Consider the following 16,549-nt stretch of genomic DNA (forward strand, 5'->3'; position numbering starts at 1 on the left):
GTTGTTCTTCATGAGTTTCAACAATATTGTCTTGTGTATGGTTTTAAATAATTAGTGGCATCCCTTTTTCTTGGTTTCTGAACCACTACCCATGTCTAGACACCTATCAATACACACAATTTTGTATGTTGTATATGTTGTGCTTGTTGTAAGGGGTTTGTTCAGCCTGTGGCTCTTCCATAATACTAGCGTATAGGAAATGCTGATATAATATCAAAGACACCTTGAAAAATCTGCTGAACAATTTTTTCTTCACCATTTTCTTAATTACTGTTTCCCTATAATAGTGATAGTTAAAACAGTAAATTTAATTGAAGATAATATTATCTCCCAACAATCCTGACCCCTTCATAGAAACTAGTGATTTGTTTACCTGATTGACTTATATGGTCAGTTGGTTGTTTATTTTATATATTCTCAGGAGAGTTGTCTTTTCATCCTTATTATTTGGCAGTTAGTCTTCACTAAACAAATAGTGGCCATATGTCCTCCACTCACCCCCCAAAATAATGTTCTACATGTCCAATTTCTATCTAGGAGATTATAGGACTCATTTCTTTTAATAACAGTCCAGTGAGCAGACAAAGACCACTGTCTTTGAGTACTGATGCAGGTTTTTAAGGCTTCATACTATTGTTTTGTCAATGAACAAGGGTTTTACTACCCAATTTATTGTGGCATTGATAAATGAACCAGTTCCTTCTTTTCCATCCTTAAAAATTTAAGAGGAAGAAAGTTCAAAGCCCCTTTTTATTTGTATATAAAATCTTTATATATATATATTTTACCAAACAGTAGCTTATATTTTGCATCTTTCTTTTATTATCCTCTTCTGCAAGTTCTTTGTATATTATTTTCTGGAGATGATTTAAAGAATGACCATGTTTTCTTAGCCTGTGTATATTAACAAAACTTACTATTTGTCATTCATAGCTCTTCATTTTGTTGCATATTACCTGTGTGTATCAAATAATAGTTAACATTTGCTACAAACTTATACCTAAGTACAATAATAGCTACTTTGTATGTGTTGGCTCAGATAATTCAATAATCTTTTGAAATAGCTTTTATCTTTTTAAAAAAATATAGAGATTTTATTTTCTAGAGCAGTTGTAGGTTTAAAAAAAATTAAGCAGAAAGTACAGAGTTTCCATATTCCTCCCTACCTTCCCACCACCATACACACAGTTTCAAACCCTATTATAATCAACTTGAGTTAGTGTTCTATATTTGTTGTCAACTGATAAGGCAATTAAATTCCATAGTTTGTATTTTAGCTTACTCTTTGGTGTTGTCTATTTATTCTATGGGTTTAGATACATATATGAAATGTATCCACTATAATAGTGTCATACAAAGTGCTTTCACTACCCTAATAGTCCCCTGTACTACACCTATCCTCCTTTTTTGTATAGAGAAAATTACAGCTAAGAGATTTAATAAATTCTCCAAAAGTCACATAGTTAAAACCAGTATGTAAGCTGCTCCACTTGTCTAGCATCTCTGCTCATAACTCATACATAGCCTTCCTGTTTCTTTAAATTTATTGACTCATTTGGAGAATCCTTGCTCAGTAAAATTATTGCTAAGTCTTGCTAACTTTATTAAAGTATACATAAGGGAAACATTTTGTCTTTTTACCTTTGACATTAAAATGTGGGAAATATTAAATGTTTTTTTTTGTTTTAGTTGTTGGATAGTTGATAAGAATTATGAATTAGAGGGAAGTTTTTCAATGGAATAACATTATTTAAAAGAAAGAAGAAATGCAGAAGTCCATTAGTTCATTGTTTGTTTATCACTGTTTATAGGTGGTAGATGTGGTAGGCTGGTCTCTAGCTGTTAGAACAATGAGTGAATGAAGGAGGCAGTAACAGAGTGATTTTTTTTTTAATGAATGAACAAAAAATGAAGATATGGGGAAATGAATGAGTGTTGTGTGGAATGTAGCATACTAAATTAATCACACATCTTTAACTTTGGAAAATTCATCACTGTAACAGTAATTTTAAAAATATTTGTGAAGAAAGAAAGAAAATGCCTGAAATTCATATGATGGATAGTGTGTAAATTAGAAGGAATAAGCAGGTGAGATCATTTCTCTTTACCATAGTGGCTTTTGGACATCAACCTCAGTGTCCTGCTGCCACTTGTATTCAGCATAGATCTTCAACCATGGCAGATGAGAGCTCTCCAGGAAGTTCCGCTTAGACTGTTCTCCCGCTTCAAGCCACCTCTTTATGTTATTCTGGATGTTGTTGTGGATCAGAATCCATAACCAAATAAAGAATGTATAGTTTTACAATCTGCCTGGATTACACTGTTTGATGAAAAAACTCAAATGTATTGCAGGTGAACCTTCCCCTTATTTTTTAATTTGTTTTCTTTCCCGATTAAAATTGTAGTGAGGCAGGAGACTTCACAGGAGATTAAATTCTGGATCAGTATAATTTTCAGTAGCAATAAGGAGTAGCTGTTTCAGATCCAATGAATTGTGATCTTATTTCCTCATTTGATAAGGATGTGATTAGAAGTATGTAATGAGGACAAACTCCCGTTACAAGACAAAAAAGAAGGAATCATATGAAAACAAACAATGTTTCCTTATTCTTTTGATTCCTGTGAATCCTTTTTTTTTTTTTTTTTTTTTTTTGTAACTTTCCTCTTACTTCTCTGGTCTCTTCCTTTTCTTCTCTTTCTGGCACTCACACCTCTATCTTAATGTTTCCCAGGATTCAGACCTCCATCTTTATTTTCACATATTCTCCTTCAACATCTTCATTTAGATAAAAATAAAACTCTTCTTTTGCAATGATGGTCACCAGTGGACATGAGTCTGCTCATTTGTGCCCTGAAGGTGAAGAATCCCTCATGATTCATTTCTGAATCATCCATGTTCTCTGTTTTTCAAGGGTCGAAAGAGTGAGGCTGAAAAGTTCTTCTTGAAGGCTATCGAGCTGGATCCCACCAAAGGAAACTGTTACATGCACTATGGTGAGTGGCTGACCATTTTTTCCAAGTTCCCCACATTTGCTCTTAATGTGGGTATAAGATTTACTGACATTTTGGGGTGCAGATATAGCCTCAGGCTACATTCTCATCTTCACAAAGTAGTCACATTAAAGCCTCCTTATCCATTGTATTTCCCTGCAGTAATTTTCATAGAATTTCAATGGGGAAGGCAATTTCACAGTTGTTTGTTTCAAGGTCAGTGTGGAGTTTACAGGAGATCTCATAAAGAAAGCATCTAGCTCCTTGCCTGATGCGTAGTTTATAATAAAAATATTAGCTTCCTTTTCACTCTGAATGATATTGTGTTAGTCATTGAACATGCCATTTTGAAATTTTGGAAATTTACATTTTGACCAAAAAGTTTTGCTTTCTGGAAGATTGAATGCCTCTGAGTGAGGCCAAAGATAAAACTATAATGGGTATAAAGGATAGCTGTCTCATTCCATCTAGCCTTGGCCTTCATCAGTCCAGAATGAGCTTACACAACAACTCTTTCACACTCCACTCTATCATTAGTAGTGAGTCATATGTTTAGTGAGGCACAGTATATAGCTGGTTTGGTGTTGGGTAAGATGTGCTTATTTCTACCAGATTTGGAATGGCTTTCAAGGAGCCAAAAAAACATTTACTTTTGCTGATCTCTTGGAAAAAAAAAAGTTTTTCTTTTATCGCTATTGGCTTTGATGTCTTAGTTATTATCAAGCAGTAAACTTAAAAGTGGACGGAAATCAAATCTTAAGGAAAGAAAACTAATATGCTTGTATAATATTTAATTCCTTCTCCCAGTTTCCAGCTAGTAAAAATAAATCAGTGGCAGGCTGCATGTGCAGAAGAATGGAAATAATAAAATGGAGGAAACACTTAACCAACCACAAGAGCATTTTTAAACTTAGATTATTGTGTGTATACATCTATAAAGTTAGGGTTGTGATGCTTTATCTTCCTAACATAACGTAGGATCTAATTCCATGTAATGAATTATATAAACACTCCTGATTTTGTTTCACAATACAATTTTATTGCTGTGTTAAGATAGCAGTCGAGTAATTTAAGTTTGCTTCAGAATTTATTTTTATTTTCACAGGTTTTTGCGTATGAAATATTTTAAATTAGGATTTTCTCATTTACCTCCCCCATCTTTTTGCCTATATTTCCTTGGCTTCAAATTAATTCCACTTATTGCATCCTCTAAGCTTTCTATGAAAACATTGTTATGTAATATGTAGGTATTTTCACAGTAAATTTCTTGAAACTTCATCATTGATGCATTTGAATTGCAATTGTTAAAAATCACCTTTATATCAATTTTAATAGTTGGCCCCCTTATTTTTCTGGCTTGTCCATCCTTACCTACTTCTTCTAATTTTTATACTATTTCATGTTCTTGAAATTTCTTTTTGTAGTGTGGTGGTAGGTAATATTTTTCTCATGAGAACTTTTTAAAAATTTATTTTGTCAGAAAGTGTAAACATCTTTTTAATGTATTATTTGTATGATAGTGATAACATGTCTTTAAATGCAGATATGAAAATTGTTCTTAGTGCCTCGGAATGTTTTAAATTTGGATGCATATACACATTATTAGTATATTTTCTCAGAGAAGAATCTATAATTCAGTATAAATGTATGGAATGCAATTTTATGAATTTTATGAAAGTTTACAACTTTCAGCATTTTTTCTACTTTGTAATCAGATATGTAGAGAACTCAAAACATGGTGTCAAAGGGAGGATTGGTTACAGTAAAGAATCTACAATTGGACAGTAAGCTCATAACTGAGTGCTTAATAGTCCTTGCTTACTATGCTTGGGTTATAAAAAAATGTACAGTTTAAAGAATCATTCTCATTTTAGAAAATTCATTTCAAATAATTAAATTTCAGAATTATAACAGTTTTTTAAAAATTAATTCCTCTACTGCACACACAAGTAGACTAAAATCTAGGGAAAGAAGATGACTTAACCAAATTAGTTGTAGGTGAATAAATTTTGGATCCTGTTTCATTGCTTTTTATTCTATAACATAAATTCTGTTTGTTTTCACAATACCGGTAGAGAGGCAGGCAAATAGCAGACATTTCAGTCAGTAGGTTCTTGTGTGCAGTTTTAGAATATCAAATTCTTGTGTGATGACTTCACTTAAAATTCTTAGGGAAAGGTCTTTATTTTGATATGTGTAAGATGTGTCTATTAGGTGCAAGCCTCTATTTTCAGAAAGTAAGTAGTAAGTAGTGCTATACAGTAACTAAACAGGACCATGGCATCTTTAGAAGGTGACAAGTAGAAAATGGAGTACTTCTTGAGACAAGGTGGTCAAGGCAAATGGCTAAGAGTGTGTAGTATTTGAGATTTCAGAACTTCAGGCAGCTACTTCAAGAGCCAGACTCAGAAGAAATAGAAAGTTCACTGTTCAAACAAGAACAAGCTATGTTCACAGCAGAGAAAGAAGTTTCATGAGACTAGAACATATTGAATCATAGGGGAAAGTGGGAGTAGAAAAGGCTGTAGAGAGAGCAGAGGTAAAGCCCATACATAGGGCTTTGTGGACCAAACTAAGGAATTTTATATTAAGAGTAATAGAAAAGATCACAAGGAGAAGAGAGGGTTATAGAAAGAATAAAGGAAGGAAAGCTCTGTAGAGAGCTATTTTCTGTTTTAGGTAAGAGATAATGGTGGCTTCCACTTTGGAACGGTTGCATAATAGTAAATATTTATATTGAAGTTACACATTTACCTCCTTTAGAAGATTCTAAATTGAGACTAGGGAGGACCTATTTTCCATTTTTGTATCATCAATATCTAGCGCATTGCCATACTCACAGTAATGTGCAATAAATATTTATTGAGCTCAGTTAGGAATAGTCTCCATTCTAGAACCAGATCTAGGATTCAAAATTCACTGAAAGAATACTCCATTTGATTTTTTTTTATTATTCCATGCCCAAGAAATTATATACTATGATTCTTATATCAGTTCATTGCCAACTTACTGCATATATATATATTTTTTTTCCTTAGAGTGTTTATACCCACAGATTGAATAAAAACACTTCCTTGGTTTAAAAATAAATGTTTAAATGAAATATATGCATTTTGAGTCTTTTTAAAATGCTTTTGCAAATGCCAATGAAAATGCCAGAGTGAGCGAATTTTGTTTTATGGGAAATTTACTCTCTTGGTTGATTATGTGCTTTTAGTTTGCTTGTTAATGATACAAGTGACTTGGAAAATACCATACAGTTGGGACTAAACAGAGGGAATTATAGGAATTTATATTGGCTGCAATAGTGATTAGAAGATGATATTTTAAAATGCTATCAGTTACTTGTGTTTTGAATCCACGGGTTTTGCATCTGGGGAAAGGAACTACATCGCAGAGTGACCTTGCCTGACTTTTCCCTTCAGGTAGACTTGCTGATTGGTTCCAAGAGTGAGTTACCTATATATAGTCTCTGGAGGAAAAATGGAGTCTCTAGAATTTATATTTCCTTGCCTTTAAATTTAAAAGCTTAATCTGGGCTCTCAAAATGTTTTCCAGTATTCATATTTCAGGTTGTCTCTAATATGTATTCTTTTTTTTTTCACTATTTTGTCAAAAATTTAAGGAATGTGTAGAAAATAGTTTTCAAACCATAGTATAATGTTGTATTCATATGTTGTCAAGCTTACAGTATATTCCATGTCCATGTGACATTAATCAAGACTTACTGAAATTTAGTTTATAAATCTGTGTGAGCATTTGCTGTCTTGATGTCTCATGTGGCTCTATAATTCAAGAGATTCTCTATGGCTACCCTACTCTCCAGAAGAGAGCTTCTGCCCAAAAGAATCAAGATCAATACAAGCCCTCTTTTAAAAAGGTCCAAGAAAAACAACATTTAATAATATAGAATATGTTATACATCTTTTCTTTAGGTATATAGTAGTAAATGTGAAGTAGATTAAAACAACTTAATTATTAAATATTTAGTAAAAGGTACCCACTATGAATATGTCCAGGCAGTTGGGAATTTATTAGATTTTTAAAACAGAAGTATAAAACTTTGAAAGAGCAGGGGATATAGTTCAGTGATAGAGTGCTTGCCTAGCATGCCCTGGGTTCAATCCACAATAATTGGGGGGGGGGGGGGGCTATTGGCCTTCTTTTGTGTGGACCTTAATAAGTAACTTTTTCTCCCGTCTACCTTTTAACTAAGAGTAAAACTTGGACCCTCATTGTCTTCTCTACTTGTGTTCTCTGGGGCATGTTTTTATTTATTTATTTATTTATTTCCAAGGGTTTGGCTGTAAAGTTATGAGTCTTAAACTTTTTGAAGTCTCCAGCTCCATATTTATCAAGCACCATACTAAATACAGGAACACAGCAGGAAAAAGACAAGTTCCAATAGAGTTGGCAAAATGGTATGGAAGGCACAAATTATAAAACTCATGATTTAATTACAGTTATTTTTAAAAAGGAGAAACAGCATAATTTAGGGGCCTCCATGTGTGGGGTTGTTATGTAGGAAAAATTCACCCAATGAGCTCACATTGACCAAATATTTGAATGATGAATAGCAGTTCCCCAAATTGTAGAAATGGGGATGCCGTGAGCATTAATTTAGAGGGTGCTTAAGGTAGAAGACAGCATGTATCTGGAAAATATTTCAAGGAAAGAGCCAAGAAGGCAGCTAGATGTGGCTGTTTAGAAGGAAGAGCATCTGAATTAGGAGAGCTGCCAGATTATGAAAAGACTACTCATGGAAGAGTTCCAAATGTGGTGTTTATAAGGATATTAGAAAAATTCAGACATTGCCAACAGTGAGAGGGTTGATCTCAACAACCATCAAATCCTTTCCAAAACTGAGGCTTAGTTATTAAATCATTCTTTCTTGTGAGCCCACAGAAAGTATGGAATTTTTTAAAACTGTAATCATCCAGATTTTTATTAATTGGCTCTATGGTCAAATTTAGAATCCTGAGAACATCTTATTTATCAAACACTTTGCCTTCTACCCAGTGTTTCTTTTTTTTTTCTTTTTTACCTCTGATCTTTTTTGGTTATGATTTAATACCTATCAGGCTATAATGGATCCCAGTTACATTTGACTAATAAAACAGAAGTTCAGAATGTTTAAGTGATTTCCTGGATCAGAAATTTCCTGGCCAGGCATGGTTGTGCAGGTCTGTAATCCCAGCACCTCTGGAGGCTGAGGTAGGAGGGTCACGAGTTCAAAGCAAGGTACAAAGCAATTCCGTGAGACCCTATCTCTAAATAAAATATAAAATAGGGCTGTGGATGTGGCTCAGTGGTCAAGTGCCCCTGAGTTCAATCCCTAGTACCAAAAGGAAAAAAAAAAAAAAATTCCTAAGTAATTAATAGAGGAACAAGTTGAGAAGTCCAACTTTTAGGTTTAAAACTTTTTAATGAGATAGCCTGTGTTTTTCTCTACGGTGGTTTACATATCATTTCAATTTCATTTTTAAAAGTAAGCCCTGGGGGAAATGTTAAAAAATTGAGTTGAACCTTTCAGCCATGAACACCAAAAGAGAAGGTTTGAAATACTCCATAACTTGAATAAGAGAGAGGCCTGTGGTTGATTAGTTCATAGTTAAAACAAATTAGAAGATGGATATGGAGTGAGATCATGTGGTATCATTTTATTTTCAGTCACTTCAGAAGCAATAATTTTTAAAATTAAATAATGAACAAAATTATGGTCGCCTTGATTAAAAATGAAAATGATTTTGGGTGACTCTTTGCAAAATTACATTGAGACTAAAATTATGCTAAATGATATGGAAAAAATCTGTATTTTTAAATATCAGTCCCTTTATTGCTCCAATTACAGCATAGGGAGTTCACAGAAGTACAGTCAGATTAGGAGTTTCATAAATGTTGTTTCAAACTATTTCATGTCTCACCCTATTAAAATACATGTTGCATATCAATAAGATTTACTCTTCATGCCTGTGAGATATTTTCTGAAGCATTTTAGAATTAAAACTTTCCCATGTTTAAAATGGGAAGAAATAGAGCAGAGACTTTCTAAGTTAAAAAAAAGAAGGAAAAATTAAAGGATTAATAATGTGTTTTCAAAAAATATAATTAAAAGACAATAAGCAATAAACTACTAGAAAATAATTCCCATAAAAGCAAATAATGAAAGGTTGATCTACTTGGGCTGGGGTTATGGCTCAGTGGTAAAGCACTTGCTTCCCATGTGTGAGGCACTTGGGTTTGATTCTTAGCACTGCATATTAATAAGTGAATAAAATACAGTATATCAACAATGAAAAAAAATTGAAAAATAAAGATTGATCTACTTAAGATATGAGACACTCTGCCTAAAGTTGGAGGATTCATTTAATTTTATGAAGTCACTAGTATATAATATGTTCAACAAATCATAGGAATGGACATTTATTATTTTAAAATTATAAATAAAATATATTCTGGAAAATGAATAAATCGTTGGAAAAATTTGGATTAGGTGTAAAAATAAGGACAGAAAGAATTTAAGGGAAGAGGAGGCTGAGTAGAAAACTAGAATTAAGAAAAAGGGGAATGTTTACTCACCAACATACAGACAGAAGGCCCAGAGAGGATGGGGATAATTGCAAGAAAAATGAGAATTATGAGTAAATTACAAATGAAAGGGTATTTGTATTTAAGCCATACAGCTGCATAAGGTAAATACGGATTGTTTTCATTAATGTAAATATATGTCAGTCCTAGTTGTTTTCTCCTTAACTGCCTATCTCAGTGTGCCTTTTCAGGGAGAACTCTGTAGCATCAGTGAAGTTTGTTTTGTGATGATTAAATGGGAAAAGACACACATATACACCCACACAATATGTATGTGTTAGCTATTTTGGTTTACTGATTGAATGATTTTTGAGATTCTTATTTGCATTTTTTTCTTCCTGCTACTTAATTAAAACATTTGTTCTCCAAGTTTGTGTCTGTTACCATTAAGTGCTCTGTGCCTGGTTGGCCAATCTGGAAAGCCCAATGAGAGGATATGGAAGCCCAAGAAGAAGACTGGGAGCTCTTCCCAGGGAGGGGGTGTGAGTCCTGGGCTCTATGAGCCACCCCACTGCATGGCCATTCCCTTGTCAAGTTGGTCTCAGTGGTGTACTTTTTTCCTTAGTGACTGTAGCACTGACTATAGCACTGACTATAGCACTGACTATAGTGACTGTGTTTGAATTCTTGAGTTCTCCCTCCTCTCATTCCTTCTAATGTCCTATAACTAACGGAGGCTGCTCACTCTGTGTCCTTCATGAAGTCATACCTCTCATTAGTGGCTTCTTTCCCTTCATGTTTAGGTGGTAAGACTGCAGGTAGAAGCTCAGTTTGAGCTGACTTTCCTCTTTGAAGAACACTTGATCCATGTTGAATCTACTTATGACCTGATCCGCACTAATGGGATTGTGCTATTTTCCCTTCTTGTGTCTCCCCTCACTTCTTATCCTCTTTCTCCTCTGCCACCCTTTCTCTCTTCTCCACCTTGTCCCATTCTAACTCCCTTGTGGACAGTCACCATAATTATATGAATGTTTTTCTGGCATCTCCTAACCCTTTCAGAAAGAGGGAAAGTAAATTCAGTAATGTGCTGCTCACCTTCTCAGCCTCTTTTTCCAGTACCCTGAGTCTCTAATCTCCTTTGCACTAGACACCTTCCTTGCCACCTGTCCAATTTGGGACAAATTCTTTGCCTCCTGTTCACTTAGATCCACTGCCTCCTGACCTCACAATGAGCAGTCCAGATTGACCTCCTGGGTGTCTTTTCCTTGTTCACCTGGACCACCTGTTTTCTTGGCCAGAGACTATGGCACATTTATCACCTTAGGCCTGTCTCAGGAAAATGGCGCTTTTGTTAACTTAGGCTGTCAAGAGCACAAATACTCAAAGCAATAAAACTAATCAAATAGGAAGGGAGAGAGGTTGGTTATAAAGAGGGAGAGCATAGCTAACATGCCAGGGTGACTGGGGGCTCAGAGAATAGCACTTAGCCAGTCTCCTGCAGAGGCACAGAAGAGAAGAATTTCCTCCATATTTTTAATCCTCCCCGGCACAGGAAGAGCACAATAACACACATCCTCTCCACAGTAGCATCCCCTTCAGACAGCAGTTCTAAATCCTAACCACTGCTTTATCCCCAGATAATGTGTTTCTCCCTCCCCCCATAAAACACCATGGCAGACTTTCTCAGCCCTTTGTCTCTGCTCATCTTGCTACCACTATGTCACAGAAACCAGTTGCCACAAAGACTCTGCCATGGCCTTTTTCCGGTTCCAATCATCTGAGTCCTTGAGATGATCCTCAGTTACAGATAGTTGCTGCTGGAATGCTGGTAATGTCCTGCTCATAATCTGGCTGCTAGCTATGCATCTGTATTTTCTTGGTCACATACAAGCAATATCCTTACTTGACCCCTTTGTTCTTTGTTTATTCAACTTAAATTATAAGTTGAACAAAACCAAAAAAATCACTTCCACCAAAAAATGATGCATTTCACCTATACTATTTTGCAACCTCTTCTTTCAGATTTATATGCATTTTGACATTAACTATCACTGTAATCTGTTTAATTCATTGATAAATGCAATATTCTTTAAAGAGTTCCAATCTATCTTTGTAAATCCCCACCTCACCCCCTACAAGTAGCACTCCATCTTATGTATAGAAAACACAATGTAAATTTCCTGGATATATTAACCCATAGAGGAAACTACTCCCTCCCAAATTATTTCTTTCTCTTCTGAGATTATTGAATGTATTCCACAATATAATGGAATATGATAGATGTTAGCCAAATTACATAGTTTGAACTGCCTTGAATTTAATATACCTTTGAAGATATAATTGAATCTATAAGAGAAAATCAGAGGTTTAAAAACAGAGCCATATAATATTAAGTCCAGAGGGAACCATCATAAAAACTTCACTGTGCCCAGGCATGATAGCCCATGCCTGTAATCCAAGCAACTTGGGAGGCTGAGTTAGGAAGATCAAGAGTTCAAAGCCAGCCTCAGCTGTTTAGCGAGGCCCAAATCAACTTAGCAAGACTCTGTCTCAAAATCAAAAATAAAAAGGGCTAGAGATGTAGCTCAGTGGCTAAGCACCCCTTGGCTCAATCCCTAGTACAAATATTTAAAAAAAAAAAAAACAAAAACTTCTCTGTGAATCATACTCTTGGAGATGGTGAATGCCCAGCACTTGTGGCTTGTGGGCATTTATTGTAGCCCTACCTAAAAATCACTGTAAGGTATGAGGAAGTGGATGGGAAAGTGTGTAGTAATGTATGCTGTCTTGTTCATTTGAAGATGAAGCAAATATCTACCAAATAAATACCAATTCAGTCATGTTCTTAAACATGGATTTATTAAATCCTCACAATGTGCCAGGAAGTTAAGTGGGTGACCCACTGGAGAAAGAGCATTCCAGGTGAAGAAAGTTGCAAAGTAAAGACGAGCAAATCTTTGTTCTTCTGATTTATTAGAAGAAGGTTAAGTGGGGAAGGGCATAGTATTGTTATGTCAAGATGGGTAAAGCCTGGGTAAGGATTATTGGATGTTGATTTAAAAAAAAAAAATCTCACAGTGATAGCATGATGCAATTAGACCTCCATTTTAATAAGATCGCTCTGAGTGCTGTTTTGAGAATGCCCTATAGAGTCCAGGGCAGAAGTACAGGGATTATATCATGTAGGAGGATATTGCTGTAATCCAAGGTAAAATAATAGTTTGAGACAGAGTGGTACAGGTAGAGGTCAGATGATTCTGGATATATTTCAATGATTAGTCTTCATCCAAGGGGAACTATTTTTGTGTACATGCTGTGTTCTAATTGTCCCTTTCTAAATAAGATCTTAATTTGCCTTTGAACATTTTTTCAAAGCTGCATTGGAATGATTTTTCCTAAAGAAAATTGTGTCATCATGACACCTGTTACTTTGGGTCTTTAATTTAGTTGCATTGCACTTAAGAGTGATTTTTTCCCTAATATTTTTGCAATAAATGACCACTCCCAACTAATCTATGGAGTATAATTGGAAAAATTTTATGAAGCAATATTTGATTTTATGATTTAGTCCACTTTACATTTTCACAGATTTTTACCTCATGACATAGCTGCTTCCTTCCCCCCTTACCCCCCCCCCCCGCCCCAGCCCTGGCCCTCAGTACTAGGGATTGAACCCAGTGATGCCCTATCACTGAGCTATATCCCCAGCCCACTTTTTAAAAAATTTTACTTTAAGACTGTATCTCACTAAGTTGACGAGGCTGGTCTTAAATTTGCAATCCTCCTGCCTCAGTCCCAAGTTTTTGGAATTACAGGCGTATGCTATCATGCCTAGCTAGGCAGAGCTTTTCACATCCAGGAATTAATGAAGGATTGATCTTCACAGGCCTGTTGCATTGAAATATTGACTAAAAAAAAACCTAATAAGTAGTTTGTAATGATTCATTGAGTGAAAGAAATGTCCAGAGAAGGCATGACTCAGCTGTTAAAAACAGTTGAATCCTGAACTATCCATTGCTTTTTCCCTCTGCTCACTTCAGTCCATGGGGAGACTTAGACTCTTTATCTCTGGATCTCTAGGAAATTCTTTCTTTTTTTGAATCATCTTCTGTTGTTCCCTACTCACAGGATTTCTTCTTTATAAGTTCTCAACTTGTTTTTTCATTTCCTTTTGATTTGAGAAAATGAAGTAAAATGATGATAATTAACTTGGTATGACAAACTGCAAACCAAAGAAATAAAGCATGGTAGCAACAATACCAGAACAAAATATATTTTAGTTAAAATTTTCTTTATTTCCAATTCAACTCAATTACCAAACACAAAGGATGTGCTTGTCTCCTGTATGTGAATAAGAAGTGGTTTCTCAGAAATCTTATCATTGAATGTGAAAGATAAAACTCTTAACTCTCCTTGAGAGTTTTGAAAGAATAAACTTGTATTTTATGAATACATCCTCATCATATATGCATCTTCCTACCTACACATGAGTGTAACCATTGTGCTATATAATAGAGGGAAGGACATGCCAGGTACAGTTGATGACCAGAAGACCTAAATTGGATTTGTGGCTAATCCCAAGTGTAATCTGAGTCCAGGGTATGAGGAAAATTTGTTTTGTTTATAAGATACTAATTCTCAAAGTGTGGACATGCATTAGCATCTGAGCCTTGCACAGTGGCACAGGCCTGAAATCCCAGTGGCTCTGGAGTTTAAGACATGAGAATCCCAAGTTTAAAGCCAGCCTCAGCAACATTGAGGTGCTAAGCAATTCACTGAGACCCTGTCTCTAAATAAAAATACAAAATAGGGCTGGGGATGTGGCTTAGTGGTTGAGTGCCCCTGGGTTCAATCCCTGGTACAAAAAAAAATAAAATAAAAAGCATATTTGAGGCTTTATTCAGACCTACTGCCTCTGAAATTCTGGAAATGGACTCTTGCTCTCTGTCTTAGTGGTTCTGATGGACACTAAATGAAATTAATCCAGCTAAATCCACCAGTGAGCACTGACTCTATGATACGACTGCCTTCCTCGTTTTCTCTCTTTCCTTCAGACTCCTATTCCAACTTGTAGTACCCACACTCTTTGAGCTGCAGCAGATATTCCTTGTCACAATACTGTAGGATCTGTCTGTCAGTGGATTCAACAGTAATTTTTCATTGAAGAGCTCCTGTGTCTTCTGCTAGCAGTGATTCAGTACCCTATTTTGCAAACAGTTCACTTCCCAGTAGCCTGACTTGCTACTTGTGCTCTAAGTGAGTGGTCATACTCAGACAATTCTGATTAAACCCTTGTTCAAGCATAATTAATAATATTCCTCTATTAAGTGCTCTGGGTCAGATGATAAATTATACTATAGTAAACTTACTAGAAATTGGTGTAAGAAGGCTTCACAGAGAAGAAAGTATTTAGGGCCCAAAAATGAAAGATACTTATTTATTATAGGAAGATGAAACAGAAATGGCAATTAGAAGGGTTAGGCTTAGGGTTAGGGTTAGAGAACAAGAAACCTGAGAAGCCACATATTCCAGATCAATAAGAATATGAAGCAGTAGAGTACACTACAGGAAGCATGAGTAGTTCAAGGAGGTTGGTTTCTGGTGGAAGAAATAATACGAAAATCTGTTGGCAGAGGAGTGATTTGTGTCTTACCCAGAAGGGGTAAGGGCAAAATTGTTCCTTGTTATTCCACAAAATAAATACATTGAGATTCTTTGGGTTGTTATCAGGAAGAAAGCTAGTGTATCTTTTCTTTCTCTTTTTGTTTTGGTTCTGTATATTTGAAATGTTTACTACTCTATTTTCCAACAATTCTGGACTGTATCCTTTTAAAGATCAGTCATTGTTAAAACCTGGAAAGGTCAGGCTTTTTCTGATACACACACCCAATCAGTAGTTGTATAACATGGTAGAATAATAATTGACTTTCAATCTTGGTACAGGCATTTAAATTCAGTTTAAAAAATAACAAACTTCACTTAATAATACACTTATACTATTGAGATAATATGGCCTCTTGAGAAGAGGGGTAGAATTGTGGAAATGCATAACTAATATGCTGTGATCCTATTTGTTTAAAAAGTAATATGATAGAGTCTACTCTAAAATGTTCACATGAGAATTTTTACTGTAAGCATTTACAATGATACATTATATATTTAGGGTAGTTTCTAGACTTAGCGAACAGTTTACAAAGTGCATATTACATGGCATTGCTACTTAAACATAAAGAATGCTATTGTTGGGCTGGGGATGTGGCTCAAGCGGTAGCGCGCTCGCCTGGGATGCGTGCGGCCCGGGTTCGATCCTCAGCACCACATACAAACAAAGATGTTGTGTCTGCCGAGAACTAAAAAAAATAAATATTAAAAAATTCTCTCTCTCTCTCTCTCTCTCTCTCTCTCTCTCTCCTCTCTCACTCTTTAAAAAAAAATTTAAAAAAAAGAATGCTATTGTGATGAAGTAGCATATTTGATTTTACACAGTAGTTAATGTTTTGTTGTTGTTGTTGTTGTTGTTGAACATAAAAGATATGCTTGGCATTGACAAAGCTTTTGGAAGGCTTTGCCCTGAGCATGCCTATAACTGACCTCATGTGTTACCAGTTACCATTATCTTCATCATATAGACAACCTCTCAATGTCTTTCTCTTTTTCTGTGTGAACATAATAGATCTATATATTTTCTTTATTTTTGTTTTAACCATAATTAATATATTTGCTTTTTCCCCTTCAGTCTGGAGAAATGAATTTTAAGAAAATAACCTTCATTATTCAATTAACTGTTGCCTTATCCTAATTATTAATTTGTTACATTTCAGCATTAATAGCTCCCTGGGGAAAAAAAGAATAATTAATTTCCTACACTGTTCTTTATTTAAATATCCCAGAAATAATTATCAAAGCATTTATTTAGTTAAGTATTGTTTTTTGAATACAAGTAGTTATTAATACTGTTTTAATTTAAAAAATAATCTCTAACAAAAATAACTAACTAGAAGATGGGTTTATAGATGTTTCAATGATT

The 16,549-nt window shown here is 35.0% G+C and overlaps 1 protein-coding gene across 2 annotated transcripts in view; it reads left to right on the forward strand.

Annotated features, from left to right (window-relative positions):
- The window catches only part of TMTC2 (transmembrane O-mannosyltransferase targeting cadherins 2), a 381,491-nt gene that overhangs the window by 299,417 nt on the left and 65,525 nt on the right, over positions 1-16,549 (forward strand). For both annotated transcript variants that reach the window (XM_081310136.1, XM_081310135.1), the window contains one exon: positions 2,913-2,994. In XM_081310136.1, the coding sequence (XP_081166262.1) occupies positions 2,913-2,994 (82 nt within the window). The remainder of the gene's footprint in view (positions 1-2,912; positions 2,995-16,549) is intronic.

This window comes from Spermophilus citellus (genome assembly GCF_964194105.1).
Source record: "Spermophilus citellus genome assembly, chromosome: 10".
Classification (NCBI taxonomy): Eukaryota; Metazoa; Chordata; class Mammalia; order Rodentia; family Sciuridae; genus Spermophilus; species Spermophilus citellus.